We start from the raw sequence: 24260 nt of genomic DNA on the forward strand, positions 1-24260 counted from the left end.
GTGCTTTAACCCGCTGCGCCACCAGGGAGGGCCTATTATTCCTTTTTTAAAAGATTATTTATGCATACAGAACTGGGGTAGAGGCCAGAGGTGCAGGGGTGGTGAGAGGATTCACCAGAGACAGAGAGGAGTGCGTAACAGGCCAACTGAGGAAGTCAGTTTGAGGGGTGGGTCAGCAGCTCTGCTAGCCATGTGGGTTACCTCTGGGGTGGGACTCAAACTCATGCTGAAGTGGTTTTAGCTTCTTAGTGCTGTGCTTTAAAACGCTGTGCCACCAAGGCGGGCCCTATGAACTTATTATTTAAGGTTTAAAGAATTCTATATCTAAGAATTTTCTAACAAAAGTCACCAAGGCTTTAAATACATTTTTTAGGACTTCAATTATGACCAAGAAAATTTTCCAATTATAAAAGTATGGGAACATGTATAGAACATTACACAGAAAAAGGGAGAAAAATGTATTTGAAGTAGTAGAATTATGATGAATCACCTTAGTTCACTTTCTGTTCAGGCTTTTAATAAGCAGTTTGAAAACACAAATAGCCAGAAAGGTATTATTAAAAGATACAAAACATACTTATGTGGTATGAAAGTTGCTAGTGCAATGTTCATATCCACAGTACAGCCAAGTCGTCTATAGTCAGGGTCTTGAATAATCTTAAGGTGTTGCTCTGGGTCAGGTTTGGTTGTTATTTTCCTATTTCCTGAAAAAAAGAAAAGATGATATCTTAATGCTACTCTCCATAAGAAGATTACAACTGTTACTGGTTCCTAATATTTAGTATGTAATTTTTCACAGAAAATAAAACAAATGTTTATTTCATAATAACCTAAGTATCATTTACTAACAGATTTTATGATGTGTTAACAAAAAGATTAGGATTATCCACTTAGAGAAATATCACACTTAAAATTATAAGATGCATATCCTTTACCTTGAGTAAGAAGTCCTCTAAATTGTTCAACTGCTTTGTGAACGTCTACTTGGAAAAATTCCCAGAGTTGAATCTTTGGAAAAACATCCTCCCAAATTATTTTTCGAATGCACTGAAAAATTCCAAAACAAAAAAAATTTTAAAAATTTCCCTAAATATTATTTATAATACTAAAAGATAGAAACTGTAATTTCATGAAATTTTATTATGTTTTAGAGTGGTGCTTCTCTATACATACTGACATTCATCTGATGGTCATTTTCAATCAATGCAGGTACTCCTTTTTCTTTGTATTTCCCTTCTGCAATGTCACAGGATAGGTGCCAAAAGGCTCTGTCTAAGATCCAGGCAGGTTTTAAGTGTGGAGAATTCACAAGGTTATATGCACATTCTGGATGTTTCTGAATCCATTCACTATTAGTAGCTTAAGGAAAAAAGAAGACAAAGAAAGATCTTATAATTAAATTGAATTAAGTGCCTCTGTTAAGTCTTGAGGTGAAATAAAATAAAACCTACCACTATTTCCTTAAATGTATTTGATATCAGTACTTTATAATGATACTGCACTATGAAAAAATTTTATTTGGTTGTAGTATTCTGTCACCCACTTTACCATATAGTTTTCTGTTGTAGGAAATTTACTGATGGTAGGCAGCAAGCAACACTGATTTCTTTATGCCACTGTAGTAATAACTTTACTTTTGTGGTAGAAGTTAAGGGTCTTGTCCCTGATCTGTTCCAGAATGCTCCTTCTAAGCTGGAAGGACATTTTTTTTTTTTTTTTTTCCTACAGGCAGGTGGCCTTGTGTTAGAGGAGAAAATTAACTGTGTCTTCCATTCTGGGTTAGGCTACCCAGAGATTGGCTTTAGGTTCTAGGATAGAACCATTTATTTCCCAAGGTGCTTCATTTTTCTTACTTTTTCCATGAATGAGAGGGTACTTCTTCAGTCCCATCTAAACTCTAGGTTCTCTCGCCTATCTTAGGAATTAAAAATCTCACTTATACCTGTTTTCCTATGTGAGAATTTCTTCCTGTGGGTGTGTGTATGTGGTGGGGGTGTGGGTAGCAAGGAGAGATGAGATTCCTTTCTCTGGACTGTTAAATATACTTGTATTTCTCCAAAGCTAAGAATTCAAACATTGTAACTACCATGGTTGCTCTAACTTCTACATGGCTCTTAGTATTAGGGCCAAACATCTTGAAGACAAAACGCATAGCTGTTGTTTATAGTTTTTTCCCACACATTCCTTCCTCACTGCAATCTATTCTGTATCCAGTAATCCAAAGCGATTACTCAGCCTCCTAATCATGACATTTAGTACCCAAAGGACAGCTGTTGGAGGGCAGTTTGTAAACAAAAAAATCTAGTCATATGTCCACATATATCTTTGTTGAAAATGTGATTGCCCAGCCACTGTTGTGGCGGCTGGATTATTTTCATAGCAAGTAAGCAAAGTCCCCATGCTCCTGGTGTGTTCCCAGGGAGTTCCCAGGGTTACTCGGGAAACTCTTATAAAGCACTAGAATTGTTTTCTTTATTGTTAAATGTTTTGTACCACTCAAAATTCTTGTCGTCAACATATGCAAATTAGAGATTCTAAGATTTCTTTTTACATTGTGGCATACACTGTAGATAGTGTTTGTCAAGTGTACTGTTTTAAACTGAAAGTTGATCATGAACAGAGGTTTCTCCAGTCCTATCTAGCTGCTCTGACAGGTGAGGATAACTAACTGGGAAGTTCTAAAATAGTTTATAGAACTGTATTAGTGAGGACTCTAGGGGTGCTGCCCTGGTAGGATTTGATATCTGGACTGAAAAATATTAGTATTGTAAATTAAAGTATGTGAACAGTATATCCCTGCTACTTTCCTGTTTTTATAGGCGTAATGTAGAAAATAGATATATACTAACTCCACTTTGTTTTCTTTGAAAGAGAGTTTTACCATGTAAGAGAAATTGAATTTAAAGAGTAGGACATCTAAGTATCATTCATGTTTTCAAAATTCTTATTATATAACACAACAGGTAATAAAGTAATTAGAATACAATATTCTCACTAAAATTAATAGAGATAGGTAGTGAAGCTCATACCAGTATGATTGTACACGACATCAGTAATACAAAGAATATTCCATTCTTTTTTCAATTTTTCCACTAGCTGCCCAACATCATTCCAGGTATACTTTTTACTAGGTCTTGAAAAGTCAGGATTCAGCTCTAACTGATCAGCAAGGGAGTAGCATGACCTAGACAGTCCAAGAGTCTGTAATGGGGTAAAATGAATCATGTTGTAACCTGCAACACAAGAAATCAAAGATCACTGTAAGAAAAAAATAATCTAAAATTACACAAAATAAAAATTTAAACTTTAAGTAATTCTAGGTAGCTACTAGAAAATTCTAATGTGCTACTAGAAAAGAAGTTAAAAAATTGGGTCAATACTCTATCTGTACTCTAGTGACCGTCAGGAAATCTGCTTAAATTACTGTGGACATTAGTGTGCTCATACACAAGACAGGGATGATGATGAATGTATTTGGAAAAAAAAATCACACACTGCCTTGTTACTATTAAGGGTTCAATTTATATTTGTTGAATGGGTATATTTACATATAGAAAATACATTCTATACAAATAAAACAGGAGCTCTTTCTCCTGTCCACAGTACTTCTACTCTGTTTTAGTTGTGTCAATGAACTTCTCACTTCTTTTTTATGGATACACTGTGATAATTGTGGCTATATCACTATTTTAAACTTGAGAGCAGAAAATCAATATTATGTTTTATTTAATAGTAAAATATAACTCATTTCAAACATTTTATTCTTGGTATGCAAGATCGCACATGCCTTCCCCATGGAAGATAATCTACATTTGTTGAACTAAATTTAGGCATTATGATACAATTTTTATCATATTTTAATAGTTTACAGTAGAAATCTTAGAAACAATAATGATCTCACTTTATGAAAGAATTTCTTAATTTATTAAGTTGAACCAGGTAGCTTGCCATTTTTATAGGTTAAAAATGGTCAAGTATCAATAATTCCATATGATTCTACTTCTAAGTATACAAAATTAAGAAGGCAAATCAAAACTTTGACATCTGTATCACAAGAATATTTATTTTTAAAAAAGAAAAAGGAAAATAAATTTGTTATTACCTGATTCTTTTGCAACCCTAAGTCTGCTTTCCCATTCATCAAAGGGTCCCAAACATTTAGCTAAATATGTCTGGAGAGTAACACAGTCCAAGGGTAACACATGGTTATCAGCACCAATATGTAAAACAGGATCCACAACTATGTAACCCCCACCACTTTTCTCATTTCTAAGAGAAAAAACAAAGAATCTTTCAATTAATATATGATAAGAAAAGTCCTCACCTTATCATCTAACTGAAAGGTGCAATGTTCCATTGAAAAGTATATTTATTTCGAAGAATTGAAAATCACTTAAAAAGTTGTAGCAAAGCTTAGTGGAAAAGCCATACTCTATACTTTCCAACCTCTGCATAATTATATAATACATAAAATATCTAAAAATGTTGGTATAATGACAAATAATTGTACCTAAGTTTATCTTAGTAGATAACAAGGGCCTATTTAATAACAAGGGCCTACTTAATAACAAGGGCCTAGTTAATAACAAGGGCATTTAGATGAATAGCATCCCATAATCAGGTTATAAGAAATGACTACAAATGACTATAAAAAGCAATAAAGCTGTTACCTAGAAAAATAATACTTTGATTTTGCAATGAGCCTTAACAGTTATAGTTTAGAAAAATAACCATGTTCTATTTTCATCTTAAGAAAGTCCTGTGAAAACTATACTGCTATGGTTCACACAGTAATCTGTACACATTAGATAAAATGAAGTTATAGAATAAATTAACTTTCTTTCACATACAGGACACTTGACTTACCCTTGAAGGAAGTAATACTGAAACGATCCAGCCTGTTGAAGATCAAGTTTACAGTACTTGTCAGAATCATCTTCTCTTTGTGTTGGGTTTTCCCATTCCAAGGAATGGAATTTTTCTCGATTGAATGCTTCTCCAGGAAATGGATAATTTGTACATACAGTAACTGCTTTTCCCTGCAAAGTTGGACCTAATCGAAACTGCAGTTCAAACCCTAAACAAAAAAAGCACATTTTAAAAGACTCACTGTAGGGACCTGTACATTAAAAAATAGATATTTTATTTAAAATATTACCAAACTACGGTTTTTCAATATGTTTACACTCTGAACACGCAATGCTATTTTTGAAATAATGCTACATCCCAATTTAACTGTATTTTACAGTTTAACAAGCATAGTGAACACCAGGGAACAGCCTGCTGTATACTGTCCTTTTTCCCGTTCCCTGGAAACAGATTTCTATTCATGCGGAACCCTTCAACCCCTTCCAACTCTTCTTCCTGATCTCTGAACCGCTGACTCAGAGGTGGGTATCTAACAGAGCCCTTCTTAAGTATATTTGAAACTGCAACAGAGAAAGTGAGTTTCTCCATGGTATCAGAGTATGTGATAATATGTAATACTTACCAAGTACCATAGGGCAACTAATTCACCAGACAGGGGAAGCCAGTCTTCCCTGAGAGATGCCAACCTCTAGAAAGACATGTTTCTCATAGTCCTGGAGGCATCCAGGCCCAGATACCAGTCATTCCTAACATCTGCTCAAATCTAGGGATGGGTAATAAAAGGTTAACAAGTAAATGTGTGGGGGGTTAGGGTAGGCTGGAGATTTTGTAGTGTCTGCTGACTTCCAGTGGAAACGACCTTAGCATGGTCCATCTGAAGCAATATGATATAACTCAGCATGGAATTGGGTGGAGATATACACAATCATCTCCTGTGAACCAGTCCAGGTGACTTCAACACACTATTGCCTGTATCCTTACTCTAGGGTTTAGTTATTTAAACCTTTCTTGGAATTTTGACAGCCAAAATATTTTCACTTTGTCCAAGTTAGTCTATTTTTATGAAAATAGGTCTGAGACTTCTATACTGTGTTACAGGTATTTGCTTTGTTAAAGAAAAGACAGCATCAACTCATTACAGCTACAGTTTTACTTTGAGAGGTTTAACTGGTTTAAGGAGGCATTTGCATGCCAGAAATAAGAAGCAGCTCAGTATGAGGGGAGGACCCATGTAGGAAAGGGAAGAGCAGGATATGAGAAAAGAAAGGGAACAAGGCAGGCAGATCACTGTACGTTTTCTGATTTCTTTTCAGAAATCAGGAGCCAGTAACAGTTCTGAGCGAAGGTATGATGTGTATTAAAAATATCAGGCTGAAGATGTCAGCTTCTAGTTGCAATGGGGTAACTCATATTAGACTTGCCTCATGCTTAAAAACTAGAAAAATACATCAAACAACTGTTTCGACAAGAGGTATGAAGAATTATAATGTTTGAGAAAAGCATGAATTCTAATTTCAAATTGGGGGACATCTCTGAATTGAGGAACATGAACAGTAGTCTCTCTTAGTTGAGGAGACAGAAATTAGAGGGGAGACTGAAAATTTCAGGGTATGTTATGGCAGAGAAGGGAGCTATACAAAGAGCTCTATATATTTACCTAGGGTCATCTAGGGTCGCCCTGAATTCTAAGCTGTTTATGAGTAGGGTTCAGCTCCATCTGTCTGGGAGGATAACAATTAAGAGCAGTAAATTGAACAATTCATAGGGTTCACGGAGGCCTGGGAGGCATAATATTTCAGCAGCCAGAATGAATAAGCCTGGTTAGTCACCTGGCATATTCAAAAGTCATCCCTTAAAAAGAGAGCTAAAGTAGCCCTAGAGTAAACACTAATATAAATCTATTATACCAAAGCTTAAGAAAAACCTCCAAATGATTTCACCCATGTGGAATATAGAAAATTTAGTGGAATAAAAAGAAACAAAACAAAGCAACAGACAATAATAAGCCAAATCAAAACCTAGACAAATGACTGAGAATTGAGGCTACCATAGGGGTAGGGGTGAAGGTGTGAGCAGTGGGGAAGGGGCCCAGTGGGCTGTGGTGGACTCTGGGTGCTTTGATAGTGAGTGTGGTGTGGTAACACACACCTGAAGAAGTGTGAAATCATATTTAGTGTTGTAAACCAATGCTATCTCAGTAAAAAACAAACAACAGGCCTCCAAAACTGATCCACAGATAACATAAATGGTTGCTAAAATAAAACGTATTACTACTTTAAATCTAGACAATAAAATCCAGAGCTACAACTATTGAACATTCATAATATCTAGAATCCAAAAGGAAAAAAAAAACTAATAAACAGAGAGAGGGACCAAGGGGATTAACCACACAGACATCTGGGGTAGACCATTCTATCCATCTGTTTTCTGGATTGGGTCAAAATATGGCTATAATTTATTCATAGCAAATGGTTTTAGCAATCACAAAAACAAAGAAGTTAGTAATCTTGTAAAAAATCCATACTGTACAGTGAATCCAACAATTTTTTTTCCAAACAGCTATATACACACATTTTTCTATAAAACAATTTGGCATAAACATACTAAGGTTATTAATAAGGTTTATATTTTAAGACACATTTTCTGAGGAATTAATCAGTGATACAAACATAGGTTATATGTAAGAATGTTCACCAGTTTCATTTACTATAAGTAAATAAACTATAACACTGTAGCTAGTACTTGGGAATGATTAAATAAATTATGGTATTCTGCATGCTGGACTATTATAAAGCCATTAAAAGTCATGTTATCAAATGATAGTTAATAACAAAACAGCTATCATTGTTTTGTTGTATTTTATACATAGATTTTTAAAAATAATTTCTGGGGAAAAGTGTGGCTGAAATCTGGCAATAAGGAGAGAGGTAGAATTCACACACCATAACACTACAACAGATTTCAAAATTGTTTGGTTAGTATAAGTCCAATTTTGGTTGAAACAAAAAACTTTTTATACACGTGTGTAATTTTATAGTTGAAGAAATTTGTAAATTTGAACTCTAATTATTAAGAGGCAGATTGAGAAATAATTGCACAAAGAATTAAACCACGAAGTAAAATTAACTTAATGGTCTATATCTTTCCAATGATTACATTTGTTACAGAAGAAATGGTATCATTTTGAACAAGTACAGATAATCAGATTAACTGCCTGAGCATATTTAAGTAACCTGTCCCTTGTGAAGTTTATACAAATATTGTTTTTATAATTACACAAGGATTCAGAGAACTTACAGTACAAAGGTTAAAACTTACACCAAATCTCTAAAACAGTGTTTGGATCAGTGATCTACTTTCAGAAAAAACAAAAAACAAAAAACAAACAAAAAAAAAACCAACCAAGTATTCCTAAGACAGGTACTTATCTATATAATTGTGTGATGTTTTAATATAGTACAGAAATTATAAAACATAAAAGTTAGTATGTAAATAAATTAAAAATATATTTTTTTAACCAAAGAAGGTAAAAACTCTAATATGAAGGGTTTTAAGCATTAATAGCAGCATTATGCACAATAGCCAAGTTACAGAACAAGCTAAGTGCCCAACAATGAATCGTGGATAAAAAAAAAAAATTGGCATAAATACTCAATGTACTACTAGTCAGCTAACTAAGAAACGATGAAGTACTGTTTGTTGGGACAGAATGGATGGATTTTGTTATATTAAGTGAAATAAATCAGAACATAAGACAGTTAATATATCACTTGACATATCTGTGGAATACAAATAACCAAAGAACACAAGCTAGCAAAACACTGCAAAAATAATCCATAACTTTGAAAAATATACTGGTTACCAGAGGGAATATGTGGGCAGGAAGTAGAGATGGGGGAGGAGAGGGATAGATATTGGTTTGGGAATTTTGGTGGAGGATGAGAGAAGCATATACAAATATTCCCAAAGTTATAGATATGCAAATGATTGTAATATTCACAAAAAAGACCCAATATTTTAAATAACTAAGTTTATATATTAATTCAGAAAATAATCCTTTAGCTCTTACTAAAAATTAACATTGATAACATCAGTGAAAGCCATGTGATATATATATTTTATTATTTTTAAAAGTCCTGGTTTAATGTTTTATGATAAAGTAACTCAAAGATTCCAAGTTCTATTTATTCTAATACTCAGTTTTAGATACCTCAGAGTTACAAAAAAATACCAAAGATACCTAACTCAAAATGTGAGAAGATCTTGGTAGCTGTGGTGACTATACCGTACAAATTTTCAAACCCATTCACTAATTATGTAATGATTCTTCTGAAATGTGGCTATTAAATTCAGATTTTTCCTTGATATATATCAACTGTTTTACACACTAGATAGATGCTCCATATTTATATATTCAACAGATAATCTGAAAACCAATAGTCATTTATGTGGGTAAAAACATATATTGGAATTGTTACTAAAAATACATATTCAAAATGCTCTTGGCTAAAGCAAGAGTTGGCAAACTGTGTTCAGCCTACTCTGTTCCTGTAAATAAAGTTTCCCTGGAACACAGCCACACCCATCCACTAGGTAATGGCTGTGGCTGTCTTCATACGGCAATGACGGAGCTGAATAGCTGCAAAAAGTGATGGTTGTGAAGTTGAAAATATTTGCTATCTAAAACTACAGAAAACACAGGCTGACCTCTGCTCTATACCAGCAATTTTCAACAAAAAGCAGTTAACCTGACAATTGTGTTTACCTCAAAGAGCTAGTCTTTATTTTTTCAGGAAGTATTTTCCAAGTACAGGCCACTGAAAGATATATTTCAACTCTAAAAAAGGACAAATCTCAGTGAATTTCACTGAGATTTTTTAAATTCTGACAATCTCTTGAGGTAAAAGATGTGGTGTGGTTACTCTTTTCTCATTACAAAGTATTACGAAGTGTAGCCTCTACAATTTAAGATAATAAAGCCTGGTTTAGGGAAAAGTGTAATTCATGGCAACAATCTGCAAATTGTTGACTGTCAATCCCTTGCAGAACTACAATCTCTATTCTTTGCTCAGAGTGCATCTTTTTATTTATAAGTTCCTGATAAACTAAGAGCATTAATGTCAATCCATGCATAAGTCCTCAAATAACATCATTTTGTTACTGATGAGAAGAAAACCCTGGTTCCTGGCTGGAGCCTCTACCTATGTAGAGCTTGCACGTTCTCTTCCTGTCTATCTGGGTTTTCTCCAATTTCCTTCCACATCCCACTGATGTGAACACTCACTGGTATGGACAATGTGTCCCATTTGGAGTGAGTGTGGGAGCGTGTGTGATGCAGGCCACAACAGAAAGGCAGCCTGTGCAGGTTCTCCCATGTAACCTGTGTTGCCAGGCTACCCCAACAATTTAACTGGAATAAGTGGGCTGGGAACCCCAAAACTGCAATTATTGTTTAATATTAGCAGCATTTTAGGTTTTTATTGAGAAGTTTGGGGATGGCTATTTGATGAAAAATATGCTATAGGAACTGAACTCTTGCTTATATCCAGTAGCCTATGGTAAATTGATTTTGTTATGTCATTTTGCTTAAAGTCAGTTTCCAAGAACGTACTGATGATGCTAAGGAGTTACTATATTAAAAAAATAGAATTACTTTTTAAAAACTAAAACAGGTAGGTAGCAGGATAGAAAAGAGAGTCTATATTTTCTTTTAATATCTCAATAGATCATGCACACCCCCAAGGGGACAGAGCCACTATGTAGATCTCTAGTCAAGTTATTGAAAGTAAAATGTTTATATACGAGAACTGAAACATCAAAATACCTCGAGTATGTCAGAATCCGTAATTAGTTGCCCAGTTTGCTAAAATTAACCAGTACATGGTGTGACTATCTTGTTCCTTCTCTTAATACCAGGAAAACTACTGAGATTTGACATATTCCTGTGGTAGACAACTAGCAAGAAGCCTGATTAAGTTATTATTGCAAACTAAATTTTTCTATCCTCTTGTGTCCTCCCAATTTATATAAACTTGAGCTCCTAATGAGAGAATCTTTATGCACATTTTCTTCTCACCCTCCTTTTTTTTTTTTAAAAAACTTTGAAAGTTAAATAATCTATATAAAAGATGGAAGAATTCCAGGTTAGGAATATACTGGCTTTGTTCATTATTCTACTAAATTTTATTGGGAATATAAGAAAGGCTGTGATATGGCTAAAAAACCAACCACTTGGTCTTACACTACTGAATTAGAAGAATCTAGGTAGCCTCGAAAATGAGAAGAAATTCTTTCTTGGAGAAAAGCAACAGGAAAGAAAAATGAAGAAGGGCTTGGTGACCAACTAAATATGAAAGAAACAAAAATTCTTAGTGTTTTCCTCACATTTAATTGATCAGCATAGCCCGAGAATTTTAAAACGTCTTGTTCTCTGTCACCTCTTTTTTTTTTTTTTTTAATTTTTACTTATTTATACATACAAGAGCTGCGGTACAGGCCAAAGTGGAGAAAGTGAGAAGATTCACCAGAGACAGAGTGGGGAGCAGAACTGAAACACACTGCTGAGGGGAAGCAGCAGGGGGGGGTCAGGAGAGGTCAGTCACCTCCCTGGCCAGGGATCAAACTTGTGCTGCAGACAACTTCATAGAACTGCACTTAAGTTTCCTGTGCCACAGGAGGGACCACTCTGGCCCCTCTTTTACAACACTGATTTAGTTAAACCCCTAGCTTTAACCAGACATGATTTTTAAAATAGCCTTCTTAATGAGTTCTTTTCTTCAACATTCCTTCTCTTTAATTCTTCTTTTCCATTACAGTTATCTTCTGAAATGAGATGATTACATAATAACTGCACAAAGTAAGTTTTGGTATGTTCCTATTTATATAATTTGGAATAATTTACTGGTTTAACCAGAGTTAGAGAGGCATCCACATCATTCTTAAAATCTTCCCAGTGCCCTTTTCAACTAGCTTGGTTCAATTTTGCTAGCTTTAACTGAAGTTTTACTAACCAGTCAGCAAGGACTTATTAATTGTTACATACTGCACTAAGTTTTTAAAGACTGTCTGAGCAGATCTTAAACTCCATTGGACACTATGAAACTAATAAGCTTTAGACATGATTACACTGGTAGTATTGTTGCGTACTCCTTGTGAAATCAGGAAACAAAGGAGATTTTTAAAAATGAGTAAAGTTTAATGGAGGAAATGGAATTTTCTTGAGAGGTAGATAAGACACAAGAATATGGGAATTTAACAGATAGAGAGGAATCTGACAAGAGTGGAGTTTTAACAAGCTTGAGAAAAGATACTGGAGAGGGAATTAATAGAGGGGAACCTTAAAGATGGAGGACACTAATAATGGGGAAATAATGGGGTTCCTCATTATTTCCATTCCAACCTGACTAGAGAAGGTGAAATTTCATAATAGTGTCTTGGAAACCACACAGAGCTGTTAAAATTTTATTTTATAGACATCAAGTAATAAAAAGGAAAGTGATTGCATAAGATTATTCTAGCATCCATATTTAGGTATGTGGAAGAGAGACAAGGTAAGCAAAGACATTTGGAAAGAAATTTTAGGACATATAGAGAGTTTAAGAAAACAAATTATCAGGGAGAGGTTTCCAGCTTAGAAATTATGAAATTGGTGACATCACTAAAATAAGTAGGGAAAATAAGAAAGAAACTCTGAGGAGAAGAAGATGGTTTTTGGCCATGTTAGGTCTAATCACATCCAAGTGGAGCTATCCTAAGGTTATTCTATAGCCTAATACTGGTATGAAGCCAAAAATCCAGAGTAAGAACAGTAAGGAGTGTGATCTATCAATGTTTTGTACCTATTTAGAACTTTTAAGACAATATTATTAATTTTGCGCCTCAACAACCAGGTGAGTAGAAAAGTAGAAGTTAATGCCTCCATTTCACAAATAAAATACATTAATGCTTAGAAATACATTATTTGCTCAAAGTCAAACAATTTGTCAGTCGCTATGTCAGGGAATTCTGGTTCTCCATGATATTGGCTGGCTTCCAGGAGGCAAGCAAAGCTCAAGGCCCTTCCTTTAAAAGGAGTCATCAGCATGGAGGCAATAGCTGAGGCCCTAAGAATGCATAAATCTTTGAGGGCAGGAGAGTAGGGGGGGGAAGAAAAGACTGCTTTCTAATACACACACTTAATTACAGTGTAGACAGAAAGAGCTCAGGAAAAGAGGCACCACAAAAGTGAGAAGACTGAAGAGGATAGGAAAAAATCAAAACCAGAAAAGTGCAGAGTCAGGAAAGCCAAAAATGGAGTAAGTACTTAGTGATCTTAAATGTCAAAGTTGGAAGAAGATGAAGATTTAGCATGGAGTATCTAGTGATTAAATTGCTTTGTAAAAAATTAAACACTTGATATATTTGGGAATTTAAAAAAAAGCCTCAAAATATTTACTATTATCAACGTCCAGTTAGTACACCAATAAAGGGGATTTTATTTTATTTTCATACATCAATAATATTTCTCACAAATATTATTAATGCAAAATAAGTGTGGAATATGTTACAATGTTGAAAACTTTTAAAGTGTAAGAAAACAATCTATTTAGTTTTATCGAAAAATAATTTAACCTTTAAAATCACAGCTCAAACATATTAATACAACCTGATCAGTAACTTTATTATTCTGTAAAAAAATATTTTCAGCTTTTTTTTCCTCCACATTTAGGAAATCTTTGCTAAACATAAATGTAGCTTATTTTTTTGCTATTCAAAGTTTCAGTAGAGGCACTAAAAAGAAAAACTATAGCTATATCCAATGCAAAGTTACATAAGAAATAATTTATCAAATTTGACTGATACACGCAAATAGAAATAATATGGTCCTTGTTCTGATTGAATAGGCAAAGTTTTGTAGTAAGTGGAAGTTAGCATAAAAAGGAAAGTGAACTATTTTATGTTCATTCTAACATGACAAATATAAAATATTTTCAACTAAAATCAGCTTTCATCAGTGGTATTTTTAAAACACAAGTTTTAGAAAGATCCTTAGAAATTATATCTAACGTCTTAAAAGTATGACAGTCAACAAATTAAAAATTTAAAAGACAGAACTAAGCAAACAACTTGCTACTGACCTTGCTCAAGTCTGAAGAGGGTTTTTTCCAGCCTTTCCATTTCGTTCAGAAGTAGAATTCTAATCTGTTTACTGTGTCCCATTTTGGCTTCTAGAAGATTTGAAGTCTTTCAGAAGAATTAAAAGAACTCCGAAATCGAATGGGTTACCCCTATGAAACAAAAAGGAATTAAGATAAAGAAAATAACTATTCTCTTAAACTCTCTATGGCTGTCAGTCAAACTTACATGTTCTAAATGAGTCTTAATCCTAGCAGAGCCCTGGCAAAAGCCAAATGTTATAATTAAGACCAGAGAAGGCAAATTGATGTTTTTCCCCTTTGAGCACAGCAAGACCGAAGTGAAAAAGATTGTACTGCAGATACTTATGAATGAAAAATAAGCAAGCAAACAAACAAAAAAAACCCCTAAAGCGTTCTCAGAAAAAAAGCAGTAAATTTTGGAAATCCTGGAGTTGAGGGGAAGAAAAATTCCCAGTGCCAACCCAAGTGGTTTTGAAGACTCCAAATGACACTTCTGCTCACAAGAGATTAGTTTGCTCAAAGATAACAGGTGGGAGATCTCCCCATCCCAAATTCGGGTCAGAAGCCACCAATGAGGAGGTGAGACCGGAGGAAAGCAGTTGCTGTCCCTGGAATAGCAGCCGCAGACAGACGTAGGATGTACAGACAGAGCTATAGATAGAAAGCAGGCATTTCCCCCCAGAGGGCAGCGGCATTCCTCGCACTTACGCCGATCAAGTTATACGTGCGACTTCTGGGACACTGCAGGACCCGCCGCCCCGATCGGTGTTAGTGTCCGGGGCAAAGGACGGGAAGGAAAGCAAAAGGGGAAAGGCTTGCGCGCTCCGGCGCAGAAAGAAGCCCAGACGTAGGGCCGGGCGCCTTGAAGGGCAAAGGGAGGGGCGGGAGCAATCGGACGGGGCCGAGGCCGCGGCGTGAGTGGCAGGCAGCTTCTGCGTGACCCCGCCTCGCGCCGATCCCCAAGGATTCCCACGACCCCACGGGGCTGGCGGTGCACACCTCCGGCTGCGAGCGGACAGCGCCCCTCCCCACTTCCGGAGGCTCCGGGCCCACGCACCGCGACCGCTAGTCTCGCGAGAGTGTGATCGCCCGGGCCTGGGGCGCGAGGCTGCGGCCGTCTGGGCTGCTGCGGGCGAGGGAGGTGCGACGGCCGGGGCACACCGCAGAGCCGGGGCGCCTCCTGTCGGCAGCCTGCGGCTTTGTGGTTGAACATGAAAATCCTGGGGTAGGAGACCGTGAGCTACATTGAACTGCCCAACGGGGTGGTTTTGTGGCCTCCTGTGTCCCTGCCCCTTAGGGTTTGACCTTCGTGTTGATGTTTGTCATAAGCATCGATTGCGTCTTCTTGGCCCGAGTTCTCTAAGCCTTCATTTCCCCGGGTCTAAAATGAGGCTCCTGTGACATTCTGTTCATCTAAGTGTCCATCATGGCCCCACAGACAAAGCAAGTCTTCCTGAATAGCCTCGGGAGGACCAGGTAGGGGAAGTGTGGCTGGCTGCACTCTAGAGTCCACTACCGGCGTGTTGACCACGTGTGGTTGGACCTGACGGAGAATGCGTAGACCTGAATATAGCCGGAGAGGAAACTCCTTATTACTACGGCTGTACTTACCTTAGGTCAGAAATTCGCCACTTGGTGCAGAAACCTGAGATTTTTATACCTGAGGGAAAAGGAAAACTCCACTTTCAGGACTCTGAGGGCACCCAGGGATCATGAGAAAATGGACAAAAGGCTTGGGGGTGCAGAAGAATCTTTTTTTACTTGTGGAATTAACTATAGGTTCAGGATTTGGTTAAAAGGCTCTGAAATGTCCCCTCCAGTAAATTTCGGAGACTACCTCGAGGCATAGGGTTCAAAACTGAGCTTAAGAACCCATTGTGCTTCAATATTCATCGACTAATTTTTTTTGAGCACCTCATATTGTCAGGTTCATAGGTGCCAGGAATACATCAGTGAAGCAAAGTCACTTCTCCCTCATTGCTCCTACTGGTATTGGTGCGAGACAAATTAACAAATTCAATAAGTAAATTCTAGGATAAAAAGGTTTAAAATACAAGTCAGAGAAGGGGGAAATGGGGAAGAGTCGGGAGAGGGGGGTTATGCAGTTCTAACTAAAATGTGAAGAAACTGGTGGTAATTGACATTTGAACCCAAACTGAGACTATTTAGGGTGCACGTAAGAGGTAAGGGAAGTGCAGAGGCCTTGGGGTCGCGGCATACTTGGTGATTTCAAGGAAGGCAGCTGTAGCAGGATGAAGAAAGAGGTAAGTAATGAGGACAGTGAGATGGGTGGGGTTGGGGGTGGGCATCTAGCTTCTAAGGCTTTGTGGTTCATTGCCAGGACGTGGACGTTTACTCTGGGAAAAAGAATCACTGGAGGATTTTTAAACAGAGGTGTGATGTAATCGGATCAACCCTTTAAAAGGATCACTCTGTAGTTCTTTGGGAATAGCTGAATAAGCTGTAGGTTGTGTTGAGGAAGGAAACAAAACCACACCAGTTAGGAAGCTTTTTCAATTGCCCAAGCAAGAACTATTGACTGTGAGCTCTCGCTCGAGCGCGCGCTCTCTCTCTCTCACACATTGTTCACATGTGTTGGAGAAAAGATACTAAAGCAGTAAAGATAGTGAATTTTGAAAATAGGATCTATTTCAAGGTAAAACGTGAAAGAAAAACTTGCTGGTAGAAAGAAAGTAGTAAAGGATGATTCCAAGGTTTTTAGTTTGAGCAACCAGAACAGCACTGTTCAGAACATGCCACATTAGTAATTTAAAATTTTAAGTAGGCACATTAAAATTTTTTAAAATATTTAAATAACATTTTATTTAACACTATACTAAAATTAAAACATTATTTCAAATGTATAATTAGTATACATTGTGCTATGTCTTGGAAATCTGATGTGTATTTTATATTTCCAGGATGTCTCTATTCTGATAGCTACATTTCATGTGCTCAGTCATCAGGAGTCTAGTCGATACCATATGGACAGTGAAGATGAAGCTGTCATTTATGGAGAGAGAAAGGAAAGGTAAGAAGCAGGGCTGAAAGGTGAAATTCAAGAGCTTGGCTGTCAATAACCAATGGTGATGACTATATACTTGTTTAAGATGTCAAACATCCTAGTAGAGATTTTGCATTGTTATTTGTAGCCTGCCCTCTAAAATAGTGCTTTTCAAAATGTGAGTCATAACCCATTAGAGGGTTGTACAATCAATTTATTCCTTTCAACCAACAATTTTTTAAATAGAAAAGATGTGATTTTACTGCACCTGGAGCAGTTCACGGAACTTTTGTTTCTGTTGCTTATGCTTTGACATAATGAGTCATGTATTTCTACAGGGTGATGTTAAAGAAAGTTGGACAGCTGTTGCTCTATAGTTATGCTCTGTAAAATCATAATTCATGGTGATGTAATAGTTCTTGGGTTGAATCCCAGCTTGACCACATACTTGCTGTGAAACTTGAACACATTCAACCTCTGTGCTCAGGTTTTTCCAGCTAAAATGGGACTAAAAATAGTGCCAAGTATTAATTCTATGTGGGCCTAGAACTGTGCCTGATACATACCAAGTATTTGTATAATAATAATGTTAGAGCAAAGTGGGACCCTGACTCTATTGTGAAACACAGTTCACACTTGTGTTTTTCTTTATCTTTTCCATATGTGCTTCTACATAGTTCACATGTATGTTTGCGTTGAGACTATACTTTCCATATGCATTTCCACTTTTAGTCTTGTCACATTGCTTGGCTGTTGATCACATTTCTCCAGGGTGCCAAAATTAGCCTTTCCTGCTGTCCTTCCTCCCTTCAGTATTTATTATTTTCGCTAGCAATGAAGCATAATACAGACTGATAAAAACAAATTTCTTTAGCAACGAATTATTCTTATAAAAAAGTCTTGAATTTTAAAAGAAGATTTGTTTAACCATATGACCTTGATTTTGGAGATTTCATATTGTGAAAGAATGGACAATATTAAGGAATTGAAATATTATTATGTAGTGTGATTTCACAAGTCACATAATGTCCTTTCTAATAAGAAAAGTTATACTTGGAGCTATTTGTGAAGTTCTTGGATGCCAATGAATTTGCTGTCCTGGCTACAGTGGTGTCATGAGCAGCCTTCATTTTGGTGACCATTTGTTATGTGCCTGTTCTCTGCATGACAGTGCTCTATATATACACGATAACCTAATCTTGAAGTTGTCAGGAGAAGAATCTCCTTGAGGAGCAACTGATGGACAATCTTGGCTATTTTTCAGTCACTCAAGTGTTTTCTAAAACATTGATATTAAAGCACTTGGGGTATGGGATCAACACTATGGTCAGAAGGGGCATCTTCAGATTTGAATCTATCTGTATAAATTTGTATAAAAGGAGGGGGATTATCATGGGTTTTACTTATAGTTAGGTCTTAATCCTGTGACCTTTTAGATCTGAAGTGGATGGAACTGCTTTATTTTTCATTTTCTTTAGTATCTTTTTCTGTGTACTTTATTTTGTCAGATAATATACTGACATTGTTAATAACTTTATTCTGTAACATTTGGAATTTTGTTCCCAAAGCTCTCTAAGGTAAACAAATTATTATGATCTTTTTGAAATATTGATTTTATAGCTAGTGAAGAGAAGAAGGATGGATAGGAAAAGATGTGGAGTTGAAGTTAGACAAGTAGGAGGAGCTGAATACAATGATGTAGCCTTATGGAAACCAGAGAAATATTTTTCACAAACTAAAGCATAAAAGAAAATGAACGTCAGAGATAAACATTGGGTTTGTTTTAACTCCCTGAATCATGGTTGATTCATCCATAGGATGGAGAGAACAATGCCAGTATGAAGATTAATGAAAAAAATGGAAGTATTTAAAGTATCTATTATAGCATTTAGTGAATAGTAGAATTCTAATAAATAGTAGTCTTTAAAAAAAGGAAGGCTGATAGCTTGTTGTCTTTGCTGGGCTGAGGATGGCAGTGAGAAAGGAAGCTCCCAGAACATATCAGAAACAAAGGACCTTACAGGTCTCTTATTCCATGAAGAGGGAGTATATGGGTGAGAACAGGGAGCACTATTTCAGCCAGTATTTCAAAGAAAACAGAGGGGGAGAAAACCTAAGAATGATGTAAGGGCTAAGGTGCAAAAATATTGATTATTGAAATTTGCAGTAAATTTTCTGTTGAAAGGAAGGTTTTATTTCTATTAAAACAAAAAGCAATATTGGGTTCATAAGCTTGAATAGGAAAGCACATTAAAATTTCTAAAAATTGATACAAAAATTAGCTTAAAAGCATATGGAATGCTTGGAAACCATAATTGGGGGACACTTGAGAGGGGTTTTTAGTAATGATGGTTTGCTTTTTCTTAGGGAGCTCCTATAGAAGTTCTTTGGCTTCAAATTTAAAACTAAGTCATTTTTACCTTTACAATTAAATTTAAATTCTTGTACAAATCCTGGCTCCAGTATTTCCATATAAAAGGGTTTAGGGTTGGCAGTTTGTTTGGAGAGGAAGGACCAGGGAATAAAGGCTTGAAGCTCACTGTGTATTTGTCAGGGCTACTTCAGCTCCGTAAGTCACCAAACCAAAGTAACAGTGGCTTAAACTAGAGATTACTTTATCTCTCTCTCAGATAGTGATCAGGAAGTCAGACTTTCTAGCTCACAGCTTCCTCCTTCCTCCTTCTAATGAGCACCTCATCATAGTATAATAAGGCTGCCAGAGCACTGGCTATTATATCCAAATTCATATAAGCAGATGGGGAAGAAGGGGGAAAAAGTGGACCTCCTCCTTTAAGAATTCCTGAGAGGCCCTCCCTGGTGGCGAAGCCGGTTAAAGCACAGCACTGAGAATCTAAAGCCGCTTCCGCATGCGTTCAATTCCCCCCTGCCCCGGAGGTGACCGATGGCATGGCAGACCTCTCTGACCCCGCCCGTTGCTCCCCTCAGCAGTGTACTTCGTCAATCTGCCTGTTCTGTTTCCCATTCTGTCTCTGGTGAAGGAAGCCTCTCGCCGCCCCTGAGCCTGGCCTGTACCCCAGTTCTGTATGCACAAATAAATAAATCTTTAAAAAAAAAAAAAAAAGAATTCCTGAGAACATTTCTATTTGTATCTCATTAGCCTAAACTTAGTCACATGGTACACGCAAATGTAACCTTTATCTAGACAGTTTTGTTATTAAAAAAAAAAAGAGAAAGAAACAAACTCAAGTTTTATTATTAAGGAAAGAGAAAGGTAGCAATCTACCGCAGTTCCCATGGTACCTTTCTAATTCAATTTCTATCAAGGCAGTACAGTTTGGAGTAGGAGGATGGAAAGGTCAGAGGGATTAGTTCTTTTTCTTTTTTCCCCAAGGAAAAAAGCAGAATTGATTGATCACACTGAAAGATATTTCACAAACACCTCATAGTCTTTTGTTAGAAAAGTTGGAGGTAAATCAATGATTGCACAGAGAAAACTAAGTAAACAACTTTAGCAAAAAAAAGTCCAGTTGGAGACTGAAGCATTAGCACTGTCAGTCAAACAAGAATGCTAAAAGTAAACTCCAGAACTAGTCAACTTATACAACTTATACTCCCAGTAGAAACTGGGGAAAACAAGCACATTCACTCTCCAAAGGAAGAACAGAGATAAGCCAAACTCAGGCAGTTATTCCCAAATTTACCAACCAGAAAGTCACCCTATCTCCCCAGGAAAAGAGTGAGTTAAGAGCAAAGTAAAGCCAGGAGTTTGTTTGGGGAAGCTCTTTCTTCAAAGAAAGCATTTCCTTCTCACTTTTGGAATGACTCAACAAAGGATAAGAAATTTGAATTTACCATATCTCATGCTAGCATAATATATACATGGCTATCATGGTGGTGATAATAATGCATTTACTGTTTTTTCAAGAATAGCACATCTCTTCTATTAGTTTTGGTTAATAAAAATTGTTTCATTTACTAAATTATGACTAGGACTTGATATGATAATTGATTTTTTGGGTCTTGAACCTACTCAAAAAGGTAGAAAACAAATAAACCTTTCAAAAAAAAGCTATCAAAATGGAAAAATGCACAAGCTATTCAGGCAAAAGTCTGAGAGACAGTTAAAGTCTGTCTCTCCTACCAGAGAGTAAGTTCTTTAAGAGGGGAAAATTCTAGAGAGTGTTCCCTATAAAGTAGCAAACTCTTAAATAAAACACTTTGGGAGGAAATAAAATAACAGTGGTATAGCTCTTGTCATGTTTTTTTTTGGTCCTCTCATTGCTCCAAGAGGAAATGTACCAAATAGTAACTTTCATGTAGTTAATTTACTGTGAAATATAAATACAAAAGTTTCCAAGTTCTGTAAACAGAATAAAAGGGAACAATTGTGCCATTTGATAAGTATTGTTGAACAGAAATATTTAGATTTGGGTATTAAAAGAGGATTGTGCTTTTTTTTTTTTTAATCACATCATTATGGATTGCTTTAAGCTATAAAATCTGGATAGCTTCTAGGTTTGAAGCTATAAAATCTCATGTATTATTTAATTCTGAAAAGTTAGGTTGACAGATTGAAAATAGATGGTTGTTCAGTAATATAAAGCCAAAATTATAAATAGAGGTACTTAAAATCATTACAGTGGGACTTGTTTGAAAATAAAATTAGATGGAATGTAATCTTTGAGTGATGCTTGTATTATAGATTTTCAGTTTTATAACCAACACAACTATTTCACCAGCACATTTGATAGAAACATTTCACTGCTGATTAAGTAAACTCAGAGGAAAGGTCAACAGTGTAACTACAAAGGTCAATCTATTTTAATTGCCTAAGGTTTAAAAAAAGCCCTCTTCTCCATTTACGGTCACAGTGGGAGTCATATTCCTCCTTACACACTGGTAAGGGGGTTGTATATCATGAATGAACATAGTGATTAATGAGAATACTTTAAATTATTCAGCATTTTGAAAAGTTTATTCCATGAACATAGGTTACATGTCCTATCACATAATTGCTTTATTTGTTCACAGAGAAAACTTCTTTGCTTACATAGAAAAATATTATTGAGCTTTCATTTTTAAACAAATGTTTTACTGGAAAGAATTTATTTAATAATTTAAACTTAACTAACTGCTTCTTTTCCAACCTGGATAGCTTTTTTTCCCCTGTTGTTGTCTGATTACTCTAGCTAAAACCTCTAGTACTAAATTAAACAGAAGTGGACGCAGTGGGCATCCTTATCTTGTTTTTGGCCATATGGTGAAACCTTTCAGTTTTTTCATTATGTTATATTGGGTGTAGGCTTGCAATACATGGCTTTCATTATGTTGAAGTGGCTTCCTTTTATTTTCATCTTGTTTAGAGATTTTATCATAAAGGTATATCATTAATGTGCTACCAACACAAAACAACCAGGGCCTTCCCTGCTGGCGCAACACACTCGAGAGCAGCGTTGTGAAGTTAGCCACAGCCGCTTCAGCACAAGTTCCATCCCTGACAGGGAGGTGACCCACATGGCCTGGCAGACCTCTCCTGTCTTGCCTGCTGCTCCCCTCAGTAGTGAACTTCACCATTCTACATGTTCTGCTCCCAGCTCTGTCTCTGGTGAATCCTCTTGACGTCCCTGTACCTCTGGCTTGCACCCCAGTTCTGTATACATAAATAAGTAAATCTTTAAAAGAAAATAAATAAAACCACTCGAGGGACTACTTGGTCTGTGCCACATTCAACCTTTTGTTTTATTGGACTTTTCCATGACATTTTCATGACATTATGAAAAACTTGGGTATGTCTTTGAAATTTCCTCTCTCCCATCAGTAACTGTATTTTACCTTACTATAGAATTCTAAACCAATTAAGGGGAGATCTTTAAATATTTCCATTTATTCACTTTTTTTTCTATCTTGTTGTAAAATGGGAAACATCCTCATGGAATGCTGACATTTTGGAAATTAGGATTTTTTGTATAAACTATCATTTTTGCTTATGTATCAGAAAGAATATTAAGAAATATTCTTTGTAAGCTACTCTTAAATCTTTTTAGTTTGTCAGTACCAACAATATTATAGTTGTTTCTTAAGATCTCTCTTCACTTTGAGACCATATCCTGTTTCTTCCTTTTGTTTAAAAAAAAAACAAACCACACAGGATGATGAAGAAATACAGTGAGATCTGTCTGCTGAAATATACTTACCACAAGCTACTCTAAATGTCATTAATTGAATGATATATAGAATTTCATAGCACAAGAAGCATGAAATTTTGAAAGTGACCCTGAGAATTCTTCTTGATTGCCTGAACCAATAGACCAAATTGGAGCCAGAAATTACCCTCCAAATTGCTCTTCAAAAGTGGGAGAAACCTCTTTGTACTAAGCTTTCTGTCAAGCTAATAGCATTATGTTGCCCTCTTGTAGAATTATGACTGCTAGTGGTCTCTGCTGTCCTTTGGTCCTGGGAAGCTAGCTTTCCAGTGACTTCCTTTAAAACATACTGTAGTCCAGTCTGCCTAACATTCAAGTTGCCTGCTTATCTCTTCTGATAAAGTTGCTGTCATGCTTGCCTTATAAAAAAGAGCTATAGTGAGGTCTTTCCCTGGAATGCTGGATAAAGTGTCAATAGTGGTTTGGGCCCTTGCTTACTTCTTTATAGGAAAAATGGTAAAATCAAAGTACTTACGACTTTTCTTGTTACTGACTTCTTGAGTTTTCTCAATGAAGCCTATTCTTTAACCTTTATATTATCATACAGTAAAATTCACACTCAGCTCTGGTGAGTCTCATGTGGTCACCATAAAGGGACCTACTTGCATTGCATATTCACTGATGGTAATCAAAGCTTTGTTCTGCATAACCTGCTTTGAGACCACTCGTGACTCAGTTTGGATATTTGTAACATGGATTTAAGTCACTGGCTGTGTTCATATTTTGCTTTAGATGAAATGTCCTATTTATATACATGAACGCTACATTTTCTTCCAGTTTACCCATTTGTCTTATATAAGTTCTCTTCATCTAGATAAGATTCCATCAAATATAGTTAAATAATACTGTTGGCTAGTAGTACCCTAAACTCCCTTCCCTTCCTGTCTTTTTGTGGCATCCGCCAAGCACTGTAACAGCTATGACAACTAAAAATGTGTTTAGGCACTGCCAAATGAGATTTACATCCCAGTACATTTACATTATTGTATTTATTTCAGAGGATATAATTTCAAACTTCTACAATTGTATGCCCACCACCAAAGCCCCAGTAATCCTCCACTATACACACCAGTGACTTTCTTGATG

The 24260-nt window shown here is 36.2% G+C and overlaps 1 protein-coding gene across 2 annotated transcripts in view; it reads right to left on the reverse strand.

Annotated features, from left to right (window-relative positions):
* Positions 1-14961, reverse strand: part of AGL (amylo-alpha-1, 6-glucosidase, 4-alpha-glucanotransferase) — a 50956-nt gene extending 35995 nt beyond the window's left edge. Inside the window, exons 1-8 of one of the 2 annotated variants that reach the window (XM_004689745.2) lie at positions 14715-14961; positions 13986-14135; positions 4867-5077; positions 4103-4269; positions 3030-3233; positions 1178-1359; positions 936-1047; positions 578-704 (exon numbers count right to left, since the gene is read on the reverse strand). In XM_004689745.2, coding sequence (XP_004689802.1) covers positions 578-704; positions 936-1047; positions 1178-1359; positions 3030-3233; positions 4103-4269; positions 4867-5077; positions 13986-14067 — 1085 coding nt within the window. In that variant the 5' untranslated portion in view covers positions 14068-14135; positions 14715-14961. The remainder of the gene's footprint in view (positions 1-577; positions 705-935; positions 1048-1177; positions 1360-3029; positions 3234-4102; positions 4270-4866; positions 5078-13985; positions 14136-14714) is intronic. The other variant, XM_012730133.1, reaches the window with a different exon arrangement.
* Positions 14962-24260: the final 9299 nt, after the last annotated feature.

The sequence above is a fragment of the Condylura cristata genome, unplaced genomic scaffold, assembly GCF_000260355.1.
Source record: "Condylura cristata isolate star-nosed mole 26May11 unplaced genomic scaffold, ConCri1.0 scaffold00026, whole genome shotgun sequence".
Taxonomy (NCBI): domain Eukaryota; kingdom Metazoa; phylum Chordata; class Mammalia; order Eulipotyphla; family Talpidae; genus Condylura; species Condylura cristata.